General features: G+C 47.3%; 1 protein-coding gene across 2 annotated transcripts in view; it reads left to right on the forward strand.

The window, feature by feature from the left end:
* The first annotated feature begins 2,364 nt into the window (after window positions 1-2,364).
* Window positions 2,365-18,747, forward strand: part of AUH (AU RNA binding methylglutaconyl-CoA hydratase) — a 1,015,770-nt gene continuing 999,387 nt past the window's right edge. Inside the window, exon 1 of one of the 2 annotated variants that reach the window (XM_069625642.1) lies at window positions 2,365-2,401. In XM_069625642.1, the coding sequence (XP_069481743.1) occupies window positions 2,380-2,401 (22 nt within the window). In that variant the 5' untranslated portion in view covers window positions 2,365-2,379. Of the gene's footprint in view, window positions 2,402-3,132; window positions 3,245-18,747 lie in introns of those variants that run through there. The other variant, XM_069625641.1, reaches the window with a different exon arrangement.

Consider the following 18,747-nt stretch of genomic DNA (forward strand, 5'->3'; position numbering starts at 1 on the left):
TGCGCCGCATAGATCGCAAGGACCGGCGCCGGGGACTCGTCTGACTTGAGCTGGCAGAGGAGGAGGTGCATGGTTGTTCTTGTGGCGGTGGGGGGTTCTGTCTGTCCATAGCGTCAGCTTTGCGTGTGAGGACCTGCCTCACTAGTGCCATTTCCTCACAGAGCCTGTTGGTGCAGGCTTCCATGCCCTGTCTGATCTTCCTTGTATTCTCCCTGCACTCCTCCCTCAAACGTGCTGCCTCATCAACATGCTGGCCAACCAGCGCTGTTATGTCCTCCTGCCGCTGTCTGATGATGGCCATGTCATGGCCACTGTGTCTTGCTCGTGGGGTGGGTGCCGCACCTTGTTCTATGGGTCCAGCATCAGGTGAGGACGCCGGTGGACTCCAGCACCCTGCAACGATTTAATCGCCAGACTGGGCATGGCTGCTGAATTGTGATGTGGGGCGTGGGCTTGGTTCTTTTGATTGCTGGGGGCTGGGGGTATGCTCTTGCATGGCCAAGTCACAAGTGACCTCCACATCGGACAGTGGTGCTGTGGCTGCTGCCTTGCCAATGGAACTGTTGGCAGCAGACAGTGGCCCTTCCGTGGGTGGTTCGTGCGTTGGGGGATCACTGGAGTGGGTGCAGCAATTGTTTCTGCCATAGGTTCACGTCTTGGTGACGTGGGTGGCTTGCTGTGTTTGGCCCTCTGTGGGAGTGCACTCTTCCCTGTGCCCCTCGATGTGCTGGCGATGTTGCCTGACTCTTTTCCCCTGGGTTGTTTCTTGGCGGGGGAAGCCTGTGTCGCAGTGTCCTGCTCATCAATGTCAGTCTGTGAGCCTGTGGGGGACAAAGAGGGGGATGGCATTGGTGATAGGTCAACATGCTTCATGCAGATGTTGTTCATCATGCTGTTCTATGCATTTGGACTTCATTCATGGGCATACAGGTCGTAAGACTGTTGGGTGGGTCATCCATGCATGGGTCTGGGTGGCACATGTCTGTGGTGATGCGTGCGTGTGTGTTGGGATGTGACCCTCACATGGGCAGGGTTGTGTGCATGTATGTTTGTGGTCACATCCATGAGCTAATTTAGGGCTCACATTTGGGGGGGTACCTCATCTTTCACAGTGCAGTGTTTTATGTGGACACTCACCTCCATCTGACGTTGTGGGCGCACCACGCTCCATTTCGCCGACTCCCTCTATGGATTCCACACCTATGGTGCTCGCGCAGGTCTCCTCCCACTCCATCAGTTTGATAGGGGATCCTCCACCGCCTCCTGTGGCCATGGCCAGGGTCTGGTTGGCAGCCAGTATGCTGCGTACACGGAGGCGGAGATCGTCCCACTGCTTCCTGCAATCTTTCACAGTGCGGGGGGTGGTGCCCACCGCACTAACTTTCTGGGCCACCTCTGCCCAAATTGCCGCTTTTTTGTTATTAGGGTGACACACCGCATGTCATTTGCAAACACCACATCCGCGTTGGCGGCAAGCGTGTCAGTGAGCATGATGAGCTCTTCATTGGTGAATCGCTCCTTCCGCTGCCGATCCGCTCCTTTTTTGATTGCCTTGTGCATTGTCAGGGGGTCTTGGATGATTTTGTATGGCACTGGTGTGGATTCAGGTCCTGGGAGTAGAGGATGGCAATGGATTGTGTTTTTAAAGATGGCCGCCCTGCTATTTCCGGTTCCGCTTATTTACGGTGACCGCTAATCGCGGTCACCGCTAATGCCGTGTTGCAGGAGGTCGGAAGTGCTATCAGCGCTTTCATCGGTGCCGCTAAGGGCCTTTACGGGGTGTCTTTACCGGCATGGCGGTAGGGTCATTACCGGCATGCCGCTAAGCTTGTGCCCGCGTACTCGTAATGGCACGCAATTAGCGGCCTCTTGCCTACGCAGACACGTTGTTAGCGCCATGCCGGTAAAGGCGGTATCTTACCGCCTACCGTGTAATGAGGCCCTCTGAGTGCAAATCCGTGTTTGATGAATTAGGATTTGCAGGCAGAATGGAACGCTAAGCCCTGTTCTATATGCAAATAAATCCATGAATCAGGCCCTTAGTATCTCTCCCAAAACTCTATAGTTTGAGAGATTGGCACACACCACCTTCAGTGGAGTGCCAAAGGGACACCTTTCCAGCTTTCCTTTTCAGGTATTTGGGGTCGTTAAGTGAAGTGCTTACTCAGGCAGATTGCTATCTGCTACGCAAGTCGCTAACTGTTTTGGTTTCACTTTCTTTTTACTCTCATGTGTGCCTGTCGTAGTCTTTACAGATTACATTACCCAGAATCACTTGCTATTTAGAGGGAGTTCAGGCGGATCAGCGCCAGCGCTTCTGCGAGGTGACGGTCTTCGCGGGTCACACCACTGCTATCATTTAAAAGCTGTCATCTTCCTATGTACCAGCTTTCCTTTTCAGGTATTTGGGGCTATTAAGTGAAGTGCTTACTCGCTTAGGCAACTTGCTATCTACTACGCAAGTCGCTAACTGTTTTGGTTTCACTTTCTCTGCCTAATTTACTTTACTGCTTCTATTGGTCTCTCAATGCTTGCATCTTTGTTTTTACTACGTGCCACCTTGTTTTCAAGTAATTACTTACTTAGTGCATGTGTGAAATCGTGTTGAGTGCCTGACAGAGAGCAAGTACTCTCACATGTGCCTGTCGTAGTCTTTTCAGACTACATTACCCAGAATCACTTGCTATTTAGAGGGAGTTCAGGCGCTTCAGCACTGGCGCTTCTGCGACGTGCCGGTTGTCGCCGGTCACGCAGCGGCTTTCATTTAAATGCTGTCACCTTCCTACGTACCAGTTTTCCTTTTCAGGTATTTGGGGCCATTAAGTGAAGTGCTTACTCACTTAGGCAGCTTGCTACCTGCTACGCAAGTCGCTAACTGTTTTGGTTTCACTTTCTCCGCCTAATTTACTTTACTGCTTCTATTGGTCTCTCAGTGCTCGCATCTTTGTTTTTACTACGTGCCCCCTTGTTTGCAAGTAATTACTTACTTAGTGCATGTGTGAAATTATTTTGAGTGCCTGACAGAGAGCAATTACTCTCACGTGTGCCTGTCGTAGTCTTTGCAGACTACATTACCCAGAATCTCTTGCTATTTAGAGGGAGTTCAGGCGCTTCAGCACCAGCGCTTCTGAGACGTGCCGGTCTTCGATGGTCATCGCTGCAGCTCGTCGGCTTGCCACACCTCTCTCCCACAAAGGTCTTCTCAGCAAACCCCAGGGTACATCCGTATCTAATTACTTTGCTGGTAGGTCTACTTTACTATCTTAAGACCTACTGTACACCTTTGTTCGACCTCTGAGCACCACTTGTCTCAAACAAGCATCACACTCTCGGGGTGCCAGATTTCAAAACATTGCACCTTTGCTGGTTCTGTCACTTTCACTGCTGAACACTCGCTCAATTTTTAAACATGGCATTGAAATTGCTGACCATGTTGCTGAACATAACCCTGACATTTTTGGAATAACGGAAACTTGGCTGAACCCACACTTACCCACTCAAGCCACGCTCTGTACACCTCATGATTATATTCTCTACAGAGCAGATCGCACACAAGGCAAAGGAGAGGTGTTGCGCTTATGTGCATATCAAGCCTCAATTGTCATGTTATGCCTCGCATTACACCAGATGGATGTGAATCCTTATGGGTAAATATTAGAACTAACCCCCACACTTCCCTCAATCTGCTAACAATCTATCGGCCCCCCAAAGACATGCCTTCCTTTGAGGAACAACTTCTCGACCTGATTGCACAAATCACCAAATCCAAAAGTCCTCTCATCATAATGGTTGACTTCAACTTTTGGGCAAATAATTTGCTCGATAAAGCTGGCACCAGCCTACTAGATTCCATCACCTCCATAGGCCTAAAACAATGGGTAAACACACCGATACAAAAAAAGTGGTCACATACTTGACTGGCTCATTTTGCAAAATCTTGATATATTTCAATTGACAGTGGTCCCATGCATTTGGTTGGAACATGCTCTCATTCAGGCAAAACTCACCCTGCCTAATCCCCCTCCTAAACATAATACCTATACACGTATTTGTCAGCTGACGAGGAACCTAAAAAACATTACCGCCATAAAGTTCTCTACTTTGCTGTCATCTAACCTACAGCCACTTGCTAACTTTACTGCCTCCTCTGCTTTAGTTGAACACCTAACTTCCGCCATCAAGCAAGTCACCAATGAACTAGCCCCCTTGAAAATGAAGCAGACCAAACCTGAAGCCATAAAAAACACATGGTTCTCAGAAGAAGTCATTACTGCCAGACAATCCAAAAGGGCCTTACAAAGATCCTGGCGGAAGAACTCGAATGCAGATACTCTTTCTGCCTACAAAAAATCCATACTGGTATTCAAAGCACTCATCACCTCTGCCAAAGCTACTTACTACAAAAAGACTTACTACAACAAGAGAATCATCAATGCTCAGTCTAATGTTGGAGAACTGTTTCAAATCCTGGCAGACTTTCAAGATCACCCAGCTCCTTCGAACAGCCCTACTAAGGACTCAGCGTGGGGTCAAGATATCCACAATGGGTTTTTATCCAAAATCACCAGCCACAAGGAAAATATTAAAAACTCCCTTAACCACAAGGACTCTGTGTTTCCAGCCCACACCACTTATTTGCCCACTAACAACCTAGACAATATTCCTCCGTTTTCCTTCTCTCACTACTCAGAGAAACAAGTGCTTAAGATGATAAAGGATCTCAAAGCCACCTCCTGCCCAGGTGACGATTGTACAACTAGTATCTTTAAAGAATCACTAGATATCCTCGTCCCCTGGCTCACCAAGCTGATCAACTTGTCCTTTGATGAGGGTACGGTTCCATCTGCCTTGAAATCAGCATGGATAACTCTGTTACTGAAAAAAGACAACCTAGATCCAGCTAATAAAGACAACTATCAACCCATCACCAAAGTACCTTTTCTTCTGAAGGTCCTTGACAAGCTTGCATATATCCAACTCCAAGCTCATGTTGAAGAGCATAACATCCTGGACACTCGTCAATCAGGTTATAGGGCTCGCCATGGTACAGAGACTGCTATGCGCAACCTCAAGTCCACCCTGGCGAGCAAAGCAGATAAAAAACAATCTGCTCTGTTGATGCTTTTAGACCTCTGCGCAGCCTTTGATCATGTTGATCACCCCCTTCTAGTGACAAGGCTCAGAGAGGTCGCAAACTTTTCCACCTTGGCATCGAAATGGATCGCCTCCTTCTTAGGACCACGTACAGTGAGGGTTTGTGTTGGAAACAATCACTCTACTCCCATCCCGCAAACTTGTGGTGTTCCGCAGGGCTCTTGCCTGTCACTGTTACTTTTTAACTTGTATATTGGGCCACTGTTAGATACACTGAACAGCATGGGTGTCCAATATACAAACTACGCAGATGACACTCAGGTTGTTATTCAACTTAGTGGCCATTACAAGAATGACGCAGCAACCCTCAACAACATCTACAGTACCATTCAGAAATGGATGGCCTGCAATTTGTTGGCTCTCAATGACAAAAAAACAGAGCTCCTGATTGTCGCCACCAAGAATACTCGGAGTCAACGCCTGACCATTCTAACTTCTTGATTGCTGATCACGTCATAACAATCTCAACAAAAGTGAAAACACTAGGCGTTACTCTTGATAATTAACTCTCAATGAAGTCACATGTATCCAATATCCAGTCGAGCTGTGGACTCATTAATAAATGGATACAATACATCCGGCCTTTCATAACAAAGGACAACTGCGCTCTGCTGTCCCCAGCGCTGATAAATTCCAGGCTGGACTATTGTAATAGCCTGCTGACCGACACCAATGCTGCCAATATACAGGCACTCCAAGTCACACAGAACAATGCTGTGCGCATCATTTTCCAACTATTGCGTTGCACACACATCTCCTCATTCAGAAAAACTCTACACTAGATTCCCATAAGGCAAAGAAGGCAAATAATATCTCACAAAGTGCTCACTCTGACTCATAAATGTGTGTCTCTCACAAGCCCTGTATATCTATCAGAGCCTATTAAGATCAAGCCAAATAATAGGAATCTTCGGTCTACCATGGCCACGGTACTTGTTCAGCCCAGATTCAAACTGGCCCGGTTCGGTGGCACTAACTTTGACACTCAGGCTCCCACTCTCTGGAATAGGGAGTGGCGATAAACCGGCGGCTATACACCAAATACAGGACTACCCACTCTTCAAAAAGGCCATAAAAACCTACCTCTTCAACCGTAGCCCAGAATAACCAGCCTTAGTTTCTGCTCACGCACTCTCCCGCCTGCTTTCTGTTTGTGCGTCCCGTCGTTTTTTTATGTGCGCCCTGAGGGCATGTGGCACGTTATAGGAATTAAAATAAATAAATAAATATAGTATCTTCCTTCTCTCTACTCCTGTGAGTTTTTAGTTACATAGACAATCTCCTAGTTATGGCTGGTGGCAGTGGACGTGTTCTATTAACAATTGTGTAATTGTTATACCGCAGACTATGTCCATAGCCCGGTAGTGCGCAATAGGGGCACCCAGGTACCAACTTGGGGCCACCCTTCTTTTTTCGCCATTACTAGCAAGGTTGTTCTTTGTTAGCCCTTCTTCTACCATTCTGGGAGGAGGAGGTCAGTGTGTGTGTGTTTTACCTTCGGCGGGAACCCTTGGGTATCCCCGCCTAGGCTCCAGAGTGTCTGGGCAGGCAGGAAGTGGGGGAGGAGTATTCCACCCACCTGTCCTTTTTCTGCCAGAGTGCCTGAATAGCACTAGATCCCAAAGGGGGGCACTAGATCCCAAAGGGGGTCTGGCTGTCCTGATTGGACAGCCACCGCCCCTTTCTGTAGAATGCTGAGAGAGATTGCAGAGGAGTGTGTGCTGGAACTGTATAAAAGGTGAGGCTTCTGGAGTGAAAAGCAAGTTGACCACTGGAAGCTGATGTAACCGAAGAAGAAGATGGCCAGAGATGCATGCAAACCCTTTGCAACACCGTGAAGCAACCACTGTTGTCCTGAACCCCTTTTCTGTGCAACAGAGGAGCTCCAAAGAGGATGACACCTTCCATTTGACTGATGGGAACAACCATCCGAAGATGAACTTTGGATGGAGCCATCTCCCATGGTCCTAGGAGTTTCCAGAGCTGCGGAACCCCAATACCAGGACACCTGCTGCCCATTTTCAGTGTATCATCGTGAAAAGGCTGAATCCATCCAAATCTTTGCTGAAACCATGAAGACAATCGAAAGATCTGATCTAACTCACCTAGACCCCTTCACCAGAGTGAGGGACTGCAGGATGCGAAGAAGATTGACCGGACGATCCGTGTCCTTTGTTGGTGTTGCAAAAAAGGCATCAAAACCGCAGGGTGAACCAAAAAAGTTGCTGAAAGTCATGCCACAGGTCCTCTCACAAGACTGCTCCTGAGAGATCCTGTTCATTTTCCTGCCTTCAGTCATCAGACCAAGGAATCTGGAGGTCGGGTCTAGAGATGCAACATCGCGGAGCATCATGCACAAACATTTTCTTCAAACCTAAGGTACTGTGGTGAAAAAGGTATTGCTTACCTGATTCCAAGAAGACGCTCCAGGGTGTTGGAGTGCACCTAGAGGTGTCCAGGGCACTCCCTCTTACCTCCGACTCAAGAAGCTTCTTGCGTCCCTTCATCAAGTCCTTTTACTCGTCTCCCTTGTTAGTTGTTAGCTTGTTGCTTTTATAACACTAGCAACTGGAAGAAATCCTCTGGAACTCTTCATATTTAAGACTCTGAGCCCTCTCCGAACTGCCTTTAGCTAAGGTTGCATTTTTGGACTTAAAAGACTTGCTGTGCAAAGAAACCTTCTCTAGGGCCTTGAACCAAGCTAATATTACACTAACTAACACTTTTCCTCCCTTAAAGTTACTTTACTATATGTGTTTTCCGAGTAAATGTATTTCCATGTGAGCTGTTAAAAACCGCAGGTGGGCATAATAACCAATAATACGATAGCATTGCTTTTCCCTTACTAACGTTGCTATAAATGTAACCGCAAACAAACACAAAAGAGAACACAAAAGGGAAAGGCCTCATTACGAGGTGGGTGGAATGGGTTTAACGGCGCCTGTAATGGTGCCGGTGCCGGTAAACCCATTCCGCCCTATTACGAGGTTCCCTTTCGGGACCCGCTCTGAACGTCTGGTCATATCAGACGTCCTTTGCGGGTCCCGCAGGGGAACCAGGGAGCTAATAACGAGCCCATTATTAACAGGCCCGTTATTAGCTCCCTCCCCATTCCCATTGAGCCCTAAGGAGGCTCAAATGGGGATGGGTTTTTTGATTGAGGAATTACCGGGTCCTCCAAGGTTGGAATGTCCCGGTAATTCCTCATTCAAGGAACCCGGACCCGACTTTGGAGGCAGCCATGCCCTTACTAAGGGCATGGCTGCCTCCAAGCTGGTAATGAGGCCCAGGGCCTCATCACGAGTTGGGCGATGCAGTAAAAATGCAGTGGCAATAGCGTTACCGCCTCATTACCGTACCTCCCAATTACGAGTTTGAGGGAAAGTTGGATGATTCACCTCTATCTATGAGCTGGAGATAAATCTGCTGATTTTCTGCCCATTTTCAGTGCAATTACTGGTGCGCAATTAACGCTGCAGTAATTGCACCTAAAATGCCCCATTGAGTCCTATGGACTCTAAACAAATGTGGACTTACACTTCCACCGCTACTTGTAATCTGGCAGTAATACTGCTGGACCAAGTGGCAGTAACGGTTACTGAGTTGGGTGGTATTCTGGCGGATTTACCGCTGTGATACTGCCCAACTCTTGATGATGCCCAAAGTATTTTGGAATACTCCAGTTATTAAAGCAGCAAAACCAAATTACACAGAAGCCAACAGACTGTGATATTATCAGATAGAAGCCAACAGACTGTGATATTATAAATGTGAGTTTATGGAAATCCCAACATTATAACAGGGTAATATGGCAAGAAGGGAACAGGCATTACCCAAGCCAGAAAAGAGCTAAAACCAGGAAATTACCAAATAACTCATAATGCCAACTACAACCAGGGGCCATTGAAAGATTTATGGACAGTTGCAAATGTAGCTCATATGTTTTCCAATCTGTGGTGAAAGTTGGTATGATTTCACTATATACAAGTCAAAGGAAGAGAAGTTCAAACCCCTTTTCATATCAGTCATTGGTGATTTAAGAAGGGGGGAAGCAAGTGTGTCACAACGGCGGCTGCCCTTCTGAGAGAAAGATATAGAGGGAGAGGAGCATTATTGTGAGAAAGGTATCACAGAGCACTAAAATAAGTCTTATAATGTGATGATTGTCTCCTCAATTAATCAGAACAGCAGTAGGATCGCATCTCAAGCACAACCCATCATGGCTGCTTTGTCTGCCCGCGGTAACAGTCTAGTGTTTTCTACGCAGCGGCGTATGCTGGTGGCCATGCCCTCTTCCTCTCCAGCATATCCGGGAAGATATCCGATGACTCCTCACGTTGCTACTCTCCATAGAGTTTGGGCACACTGCGTAAGTGTGCTTAGGCTCTTGTTCTGGTCTTTTTCTCATAGTGCTACCATTCCTCCCCCTAATCCTAATCTTTCTTCTTCTATGCAGACACCACACATTACAAACAACACCTGACTTGGGATCCAGCTACTCGTTCAGGACGAGCCCCGCCTTCTATCCGCGCGGTGAGTTACGTGAGAAGGGACTCGCTGCACTAATTCCTCGTTCCCCATTTCACAAAGCCCTTAATTTGTTTTTCTTCCATTTCTATCGATCACAGGCTTCCGTGCGGTCAGCCAGCTAGAGCCCTGGTCGTTTCAGTTCCAGGAAGCCGGTATTCCTTCAGGGTCATGTCTTCGTCTGCATGGGGTAGGAAATCCTTTCCCTTTCCCACTAGTTTACCGACCTTAAAACCTCATCCTCTTGTGTACACATATTACCACTACTAGTTCTCTCCCTCCAGCTATACTGCATCTTTCCCAGCTCCATGTTTGTGCCAAATCCTTATTACCCAAAAGGAGGCTCATCTGCCAGTCAGGGGTAAGACATCAGATAAGCTCCCAAAGGAGTTTTACCTAGGAAACAGCTCCCAAGAATATTGCTTTAACATCTGCTACTCCTGTCTTACTTAGCTCACATCCTGCTGAAGATCCAACAAGTATAGCAGTATGGACCCAGGGCCTCTTCACCACCGGCCCTGGCACACTGGAGACTACGCACCCCAGCAGCTCTCCACAGGGTTTTCTTTCCTCGAGGGTTTCCCTGGGACCCACTCCGTGTTCAAGCCTTTGAGCAGGGCCACAGAGGGGCTTCCAGGTGAATTCCTGTAGTCAGCGATATCCAGCAGAGGCCATCTCACCACAGGTAGGTGGTCTTCCGGTTCCTACTCAAGATCTCCAAGCAAAAAAGGTAAAGGTCTTTTCGTAGCATAACAAAAAGCAACGCCCAAAAGAAAGATCTGGCAGATTTAGCTTAGAGCTTGGATAGGCTCTCGGAAGACCCCTAAAAAACATGGATCAGCAGATTCAACAGCTGATTACTGCGGTACAGTCCCTAACCGCAGAGGTGCAAAACCTTAAACAAGAAAATGCCTCTTTAAGGCAAAATCAGCAGCAAGCTGCTCAACAAGCGGCAGCCAGCCACATACCGTATTGTTCTGAGGTACCGCTAGGTCCTCTACCAGGAGGCCAATTCCACGGGAACCCTCAGAGTAAAGGAATTTCTAGATTCCTGTGCAATCCAATTCTCGTTTAAAGGAGCCTTTTTTCACACTGACAGAGATCGTGTAGGGTATATGATCTCGCAGATGACGGGTCCTGCACTAGCCTCGGCAACGCCTTTGGTTACCACCAACAACCCTATCCTAGATTCACACACAGCTTTTTGTAATAGCATACGGACAATGTCTGGAAGGCAGGAAATCCGGGTGGCCTCTCAGGAACACCTCCTGGATCTCAAGCATGGAAACCAGGATGTTCTAACATACATCACGAAATTCAAGCAAATGGCGAGCAAGTCCACCTGGTCCGACGACTCCCAAGTTACCAGATTCAGGAGTGAATTGTCAGAGGATCTCAAGGATGAGGTTTCCCGAGTACCAAGGCCGTCCTCCCTAATGGAGTTCATAGCCCTAGTGATGCAAATAGACTACCGAATGAAGGAGCGACAGAATGAAAGAAGGAAGGGAAGGATATCACGGGCATTTACTAATTCCCCCAACACAAGTAGGGCAAACTCCTCCGAAGAACCCATGCAGCTGGGCACGGCAGCCAGGGCCCCATTGTCCCCTGAAGAACGTGTTTGTAGAAGGACCGTAGGTCTCTACATGTATTGTGGAGCCAACACTCCTTCCGTGCAAGAATGTCCGATTGCTCCACCTAGGCGTTCGGGAAATGCCAGCGCCCGACCGTAAGAGGAACAACGGTTCGGGGACCAGTGCTAGATCAAGGTTCCTCACCTAAATTTTAGACTTTCATGTGTACCAATCATCCGGATACACATATGTTGGTTCTTAGAGTGTCCTTCACGATAGGGGAGTGCGTACTACAAGACATTCCAATACTTATTGATAGTGGGGCGTCTGGAAATGTTATCGATGATCAGTGGGCTGTCACTCATGGCATCCCTCGTTCAATCAAATCAGAGTCCATTCCCGTGGAGAGCGTGGATGGAACCCCTTTGATTTCTGGACCTATTAAGGATCAGACTGGCCCACTGGTAATGTCGATATCTTCGCATCAGGAGGTCCGCACCCTGGATATCATCCGTGCCGCTCATCATCCGGTGATTTTAGAGCTACCCTGGCTGAAACGGCACAACCCATTTATCAACTGGACCGCAGGATCCTTCTTTTTGGGGTCCGAGTACTGTTTGATCGCATTGTATCAGTAATCAGGAAGAGATATCAGTTAAAGCAACTACGTCTCCTATGAGTCCCCAGGGAGTTACTACTCTTAGTCTGATATCTGGTCTTCCGGATATTTATCAACGGTATCAAGAAGTCTTCTCCACATCTGAATATACCCAAATACCCCCTCATAGAAGGGATGATTGCATCATCAATTTAATCCCAGGCCAACCCTTACCTTTTGGGAGGATGTATATTCTGTCAACCACTGAGAAGGAAGCTCTTCGACAATATCTGATATCAAATCTGATGAATGGCATCATCACAGAATCCACGTCTCCTGCTGCGGCATCTCTGTTCTTCATCCCAAAGAAGAATACATCGGAACTACACCCATGTATCGACTTCCGCGGACTAAATAAAATCACAGTTCCTGACAAATATTTTATGCCACTGATACCAAACATCCTAGAGGTGGTGAAAGGAGCCCACATCTATACTAAGTTAGATCTAAAGGGATCTTATCACCTCATTCAGGTCAAATAGGGTGACGAGTGGAAAACGGCTTTCAGAACCCCAAATTTGCCATTATCAATATCGGGTCATGCCGTTTGGCCTTTCAAATGCTCCCGCCGTCTTTCAACGGTTTACGAACCATTTATTTGCAGACCTCCTTCTACATAATATCATAATCTACTTGGATGATATTCTGGTCTTCTCATTTTCCCTCCAAGAGCACGAGAAACATGTAGGAGAAGTCCTAAGGAGACTGCAACAAAATCACCTCTACTGCAAATTAGAGAAGTGTTCTTTCCATCAGGCACAGGGGGTCTATTTCGGATATGTGTTGTCCGCTGAGGGAATAGCGATGGATCCTGAGAAAGTCTCTGCCGTACAAGATTGGCCAACCCCTACCTCCAGTAAAGACATCCAACTGTTTGTGGGCGTTTCCAATTTTTATCAGCGATTTATACCAAATTTCTCAACCCTTACTCAGCCGTTGACAAATCTACTAAAGAAGGGGGGTACCCTTTTTCTGGACCACAACCACACAACAGGTCTTTGACAAACTAAAGAAGCTCTTCACCACAGCTCCTATTCTGATGACTCCAGATCAGACCCGCAGTTTCATTGTTGAGACAGATGCTTCACAGTACGTGCTAGGGGCCATCTTGCTTCAAGTAGATGACCAGGGTCAGGAACTCCCAGTGGCATATCTGTCCAAAAATCTCACTCCAGCAGAACTGAACTACACTGTCCTGGAAAAGGAGCTTTTGGCGATTAAAGGCACCTTCGAGGAGTGGCGTCACCTATTGTTAGGGGCTAAATTCCCAGTGGAGGTCCGAACTGACCATCAGAACCTAGGAATACCCCAATATGCTCAGACATGCAATAGTCAACAGGCCCGATGGGCACACTTCTTTTCTCCATTTCGGATCACCTTCACATTTATCCCAGGGAGAAACAACCTAAGGGCAGATGCATTGTCCCATAAGGAACCTGTTCCCAGTGATCAGTTTAGATCAGAACCCATATTTCCCCGTCCTTGCCATTGGAGTACAAACGGTTCCAGACTTTTTGAACTGCAAGAAGCAGCATTCTGGACCATCAATAAAACAACACCTCTCGCAATCTGCCCAGCAGGCTTTGACGAGAGAAGATGGATGTTACTTGTATGGTGACTGAACATTTATACCTACGTGGTCTCTGCAAACAGAGGTCCTAAAAATGTGTCACGATTCTAAGACTGCTGGCCATAGAAGTATCGCAACCACTCAAAAACTGGTATCCCGGTATTTCCGGTGGCCCTCCTTAAGGAGAGATATCAAACAATGCTTTGAATCCTACCCCTCTTGTCTACAGTCCAAAACGCCTAATCATCCCCCTTTAGCAGAACTTGTGAAGATGCCACTACCATCACGTCCCTGGCAGATTATCTCCATGGATTTTGTGGTGGAATTATCTCCGTCCAGAGGGTGCTTTACGATCATGGTCACGATTGACACATTCACTAAGTTGGCTCATTTTATACCCCTCTCCGGTCTTCCTTCAGCCGCCCAGATGGCTAGGGTGTTCATCACAAGGATCTTCTCTTTACACGTCTACCAGAAACAATTATCTCAGAAAGAGGATCCCAGTATAACTCGCGCTACTGGAGACAGGTCTCCCGTTTTCTTGGAATCTCCCGAGCCCTCAGCTCGGGTTATCATCCTCAGTCGAACGGTCAGACCGAGAGACTCAACCAAACTCTCGAAGGGTATCTCTGAAGTTATGTTCCAGCCACCCAAGATGATTGAAAAGACCTCTTGCCAATGGCTGAATACGCTTATAACAACTCCTACCATTCTGCAATCAAAACATCTCCCTTTCACTGCACGTATGGGTTTCACCCCACCTCGTTTCCGAAAGTTATGGCTTTGGACTCTAAATTCTCTGATGTGGACCATCTGATGGACCAACTACACCAAGGTCATCAATCCGCTCAGACCGCCCTATGGGAAGCCCAAGGCACAGTGAAACGGTTTGCGGACTGCCAATGAACTCCAGCCCCAGACATTAAACCCGGAGACTGGGTTTGGTTATCTTCTCGCTTTTTTCCAAAGCATCTAGTACCCTCCCAATTGTCACCAAAGTACATGAGTCTGTTTCGAGTCTTAGCCGCTATCGGAACAGCAGCCTTCAAGCTCCGTCTTCCCAACACCTGGGCCGTTATCCATCCTGTTTTCCATGTCTCCCAGCTAAAACCCGACCAACAAAGGTCTCTACATGCCATCCACCTGTCCTGTTTACCTCAGGGCAGGAATTTGCGGTTGCTGATATCTGCGATTCCCAATACCATTGTGGTAAGCTACAATATTTAGTGGACTGGAAAGGCTACTCCCCATCCGATTGTACCTGGGAACCTGAGTCTACGGTTCACGCTCCTTGTCTGGTGAAGCGGTTTCACCTTAGGCACGCGGGAAAGCCAGGGGGATGTACCCCTAAGAGGGGGTATACTGTGATGATTGTCTCCTCAGGTAATTAAAACAGCAGTAGGATCACATCTCAAGCACACCCCATCATGACCACTTTGTCTGTCCGCGGTAGCAGTCTAGTGTTTTGTACGCAGTGGCGTATGCTGGTGGCCATGCCCTCTTCCTCTCCAGCATATCCGGGAAGATGTCTGATGACTCCTCGCGTTGCTACTCTCCATAGAGTTTGGTCACGCTACGTAAGTGCGCTTAGGCTCTTGTTCTGGTCTTTTTCTCATAGTGCTACCATTCCTCTCTCTAATCCTGATATCCAGCAGAGGCCCTCTGAACACAGGTAGGTGGTCTTCCGGTTCCTACTCAAGTTCTCGAAGCATAAAAGGTAAAAGTCTTTTCGTAGCATAACATATATTCCCTGAAGAGTTGTTGGAAGTTTTGAAGCTGCACATTGTTGAACAATCTGAAGTTGTGGTAAAATATTCTTCATATGATGTTGAACCCCCAGAAGCAAAGTGTTTGTGAATTGCTGCTCTGGCAGGGGAGTAAACCTGAAGTGCAAAGTATTAAAGAAGTAAGTCTGGCGTGGCAGCACACTAGGTAGAAGTTGAACAAGTGCTTAAAAAGGGGTGTTGACCAAAACAAACTATGGTGAATGTGAAGCTAAATTGTAGCAAATCCTTTTGACTGAGATACACTCTATGTGGGTTGTGATACTAAAGGTATGCTAGAGTGAATGAGAATTGTTAACTCACCAGCTGAAGTTGTCAAAGGTATACACTACTACAGAGGTTGTGGAAAGTCATTCTGACCAAGATCATTATTATGACTCATTTTCCATTAAAGGATTGTCCAAGGAGTGAAAGAAACTTTCTAATTTCTGGTTTGAAGTTCTCTGTTGACAAAGTGAAGATAAACCCAGAGGAGTTGGAACTTTTGTTGACAAAGTAGAACTATATCTGTGCAACTTTATATAGATAAACTGAAGTGGTAACAGACTGCGGCTGAACATTATTGTAAATCAGGATGTCCTTGTTTTTTCTGTGAAACAAAGACCATGTGGAAACTCGGGGAAGGGGAACTCATCCAAGTTACAAAACAAGACTGTGGTTAAAATTCGAATTCAATCAATATTGTTTGCTGAGAATTGCTATATAATTCCTTGTTTCTTTTCTGTATGTGCAAGTTTGAGGGATGGATATCCTTTATTAGAGTGTTTCGTTTAGTTTCTTTTAGACAGGGAAATCCTCATCAGGGTAGCGGCAGTGAGGTGTTAATCCAACCTAATTTGCATGGCATTTGTTGAGAAAACTTTACAAAGTTGTTTGCCTCACATTTCTGACCCCTCACATATGGTGTCAGAAGTCGGATCAGAATCAGCTGATACAAACTGCGGATCCAATGTGTATATGGCATATTCTGATCAGACATAGCATGAGTCAGAAGAAGATTGGTATAGTCATACCCCTTCCCTTCTTAAACCTTATGCTTCCCCTGATGTCCCTAGTTCTAATACCTCCCTTGCGAGGGAGGAATTGAAAACAAGTTTTTTTTCCATCAAAGGAACCGAGTGAATAAGAGCAATTCCTTGTAACCAAGGGTCCCTTAAGATGAATATGGGACTACATTTCTGTAAACTCTCAGGGCAAGCTATTCCCCCATGGCTTCATTACAAGTTAGCCGGTCTGGATTGAATGGGGCCGGTAAACCCGTACCGGCACCGTTTACCGGACCGGCTCATTCTGACCCGCGATGCCGGAAACACCATCACCGCATAGCGGCCCCCGCGGTGTCAATGCACCCGGTAGATCCGTGCACATAAACAGCGGGACGACTCGCCGGCGCACCCCCAATCACCAGCAATGCGCAACACTGGGCACATTACGAGTAGCACGGACACGGAAACACTGCCATGATCATGGCGGAAACACTGTGAACACTGTGCCGGTACCGCTGGTACCGCGGACATGGCGTTAAACAGTGGCAGGTGAGCTGAAACAGGCCCCAGGTGTGCACAATCAGGCCAGCTGCAGATCATAGGCCACTGGGAGCCTACAAAAAGGCCACACCAACCCCAAGCCACCTTCCAACACAACCATGGTGTCAGCCGCCTTAGCAGCAATTGGTATAGGGAACCTGCAAGCAGCAGTGCAGATTGAAGCATCACTGAGGCAGAGGAGGAGGGGGCGTAGGCGCAGGAGGCAAATCAGGAACCCGGTGGCCATCCAAAACATCAATGTGCAGCAGGTACCACCCCGCAGGCAGCTAGCAATGCCCCGCATCAAGGCCTCACCCTGGAACCTGACTCCAAGTCAGATACATACATTGTACCAGCTTGACAGGGCCTCAATCATATCCATCATCACTCTCATTGAAGAGGACTTCAGCAGCCGCATTGGCATCCAGACTGCAATCCCCCCTGCTGAAAGTAGTCTCTGTACTGCATTTCCTCCTCACCGGAACCTATCAGCACAGTGTTGGGGAGCTGCACGGGCTGTCACAACCCTGTTTTTCGAAGATACTGGTCCAGGTACTGGATGCGCTGCTGCGCCATGCATCAGAGCACATTTCCCTACCCCATACCACTGCCACCAAAGTGGCCTTCCATGCCATTGCCGGCATGCCCAACTGCATAGGCGCATTAGATTGCAAGCACGTGGAGTTGACTGTCAGACATGCAAATGAGGTGGAGTACAACAATCGGAAGCAATTCCACTCACTGAACGTCCAGATGAACTGCAATGCCCAACAAGTCATCCGGATTGCTGTGCATGTTTCCCGCAGTCCACACACGACTCAATGGTCTTGCAGAATTCTACAATGACACGCTCCATGGAACGTTATGCGGGAAAAAGCACATGGCTGTTAGGTGAGTATAATTGCCAGTGCATGACCCCAGTGTATTGGGGGGGAATAGTCAAGGCCCACAGTGTACCAGGCAGCTGGGCCAGCACAACTGCCAATGCATGACCAGCGGGTTACTGCCAAACTCATAATGAGGCCCCATGTGTATTTGATTGAAATATAGGAATGTTTATAATGTTAATCAGTATTTTTGAAAAAGCTATTATACATAAATAAAATTGAATTGGAATTTCTGGATTCCGTAGTAACACTCGACTGAGATTGCACTCATGCATGTCTCCAACGTTCTCTCTAATGCTTACCACTCCAGACTCTCTTCTCTTCAATACCCATCCTTTTGGACCTTTCTGCCAGTTTTGACACTGTCAACCACTCCTCTCTCCTCCTCACTCTCCAGGATCTTGGGTTTCACAAATCGCTTTTGCCTGAATTGCCTCCTACCTGGAAGGTCAATCGTCGCAAACCTCCAACCCTACAAGTGTCAGTCCTTGAACCTATACTCTTCACCCTCTATACCTCTGCCCTAGGAAGAATTATTTCATCCTTTAGCTTTCATTGTCACTTTTTTGCTGATGACACTCAAATATTTGTATAATTTCCCTCCTTCACCCCAGCCATCTCAGAATGTATTGCAAACGTTTTCACTGCTATCCATCACTAGAGGCTCTCCGTTGCCTGATACTGAACTCTTCAAAAATTGAAGTCAACTTTCTCCTGGCTTACAATGCCAAACCTGCTCTCCCCTGCCGATATCCTTCCGGCCTGACCTTCTTGCTCCCTCACCCAAGTTTCTAAATCTTGGAGTCCTCTTTGATAGCGACCTATGTCTGCAGCAATTCATCATTACCACTGATGCTTGTATTAAACTCCTCAACATTGAGAAAATGTGTCCTTTTATTACTAACCGCTTTAAATAAGTTCTAATATTCACTCACATGGTTAGCAAACGTGACTACTGCTCAGGCCTGTTCCCTGGCCTTCCTCTCTGCTTCTTCCTGTCCTCAACTTTGCAACCTGCACTCTCTACAACCTACCAAGGTCCCTGCGTCCCTCTTCTATATGCTGAC

Source organism: Ambystoma mexicanum, chromosome 6p, assembly GCF_040938575.1.
Source record: "Ambystoma mexicanum isolate Mex_15411 chromosome 6p, UKY_AmexF1_1, whole genome shotgun sequence".
Taxonomy (NCBI): domain Eukaryota; kingdom Metazoa; phylum Chordata; class Amphibia; order Caudata; family Ambystomatidae; genus Ambystoma; species Ambystoma mexicanum.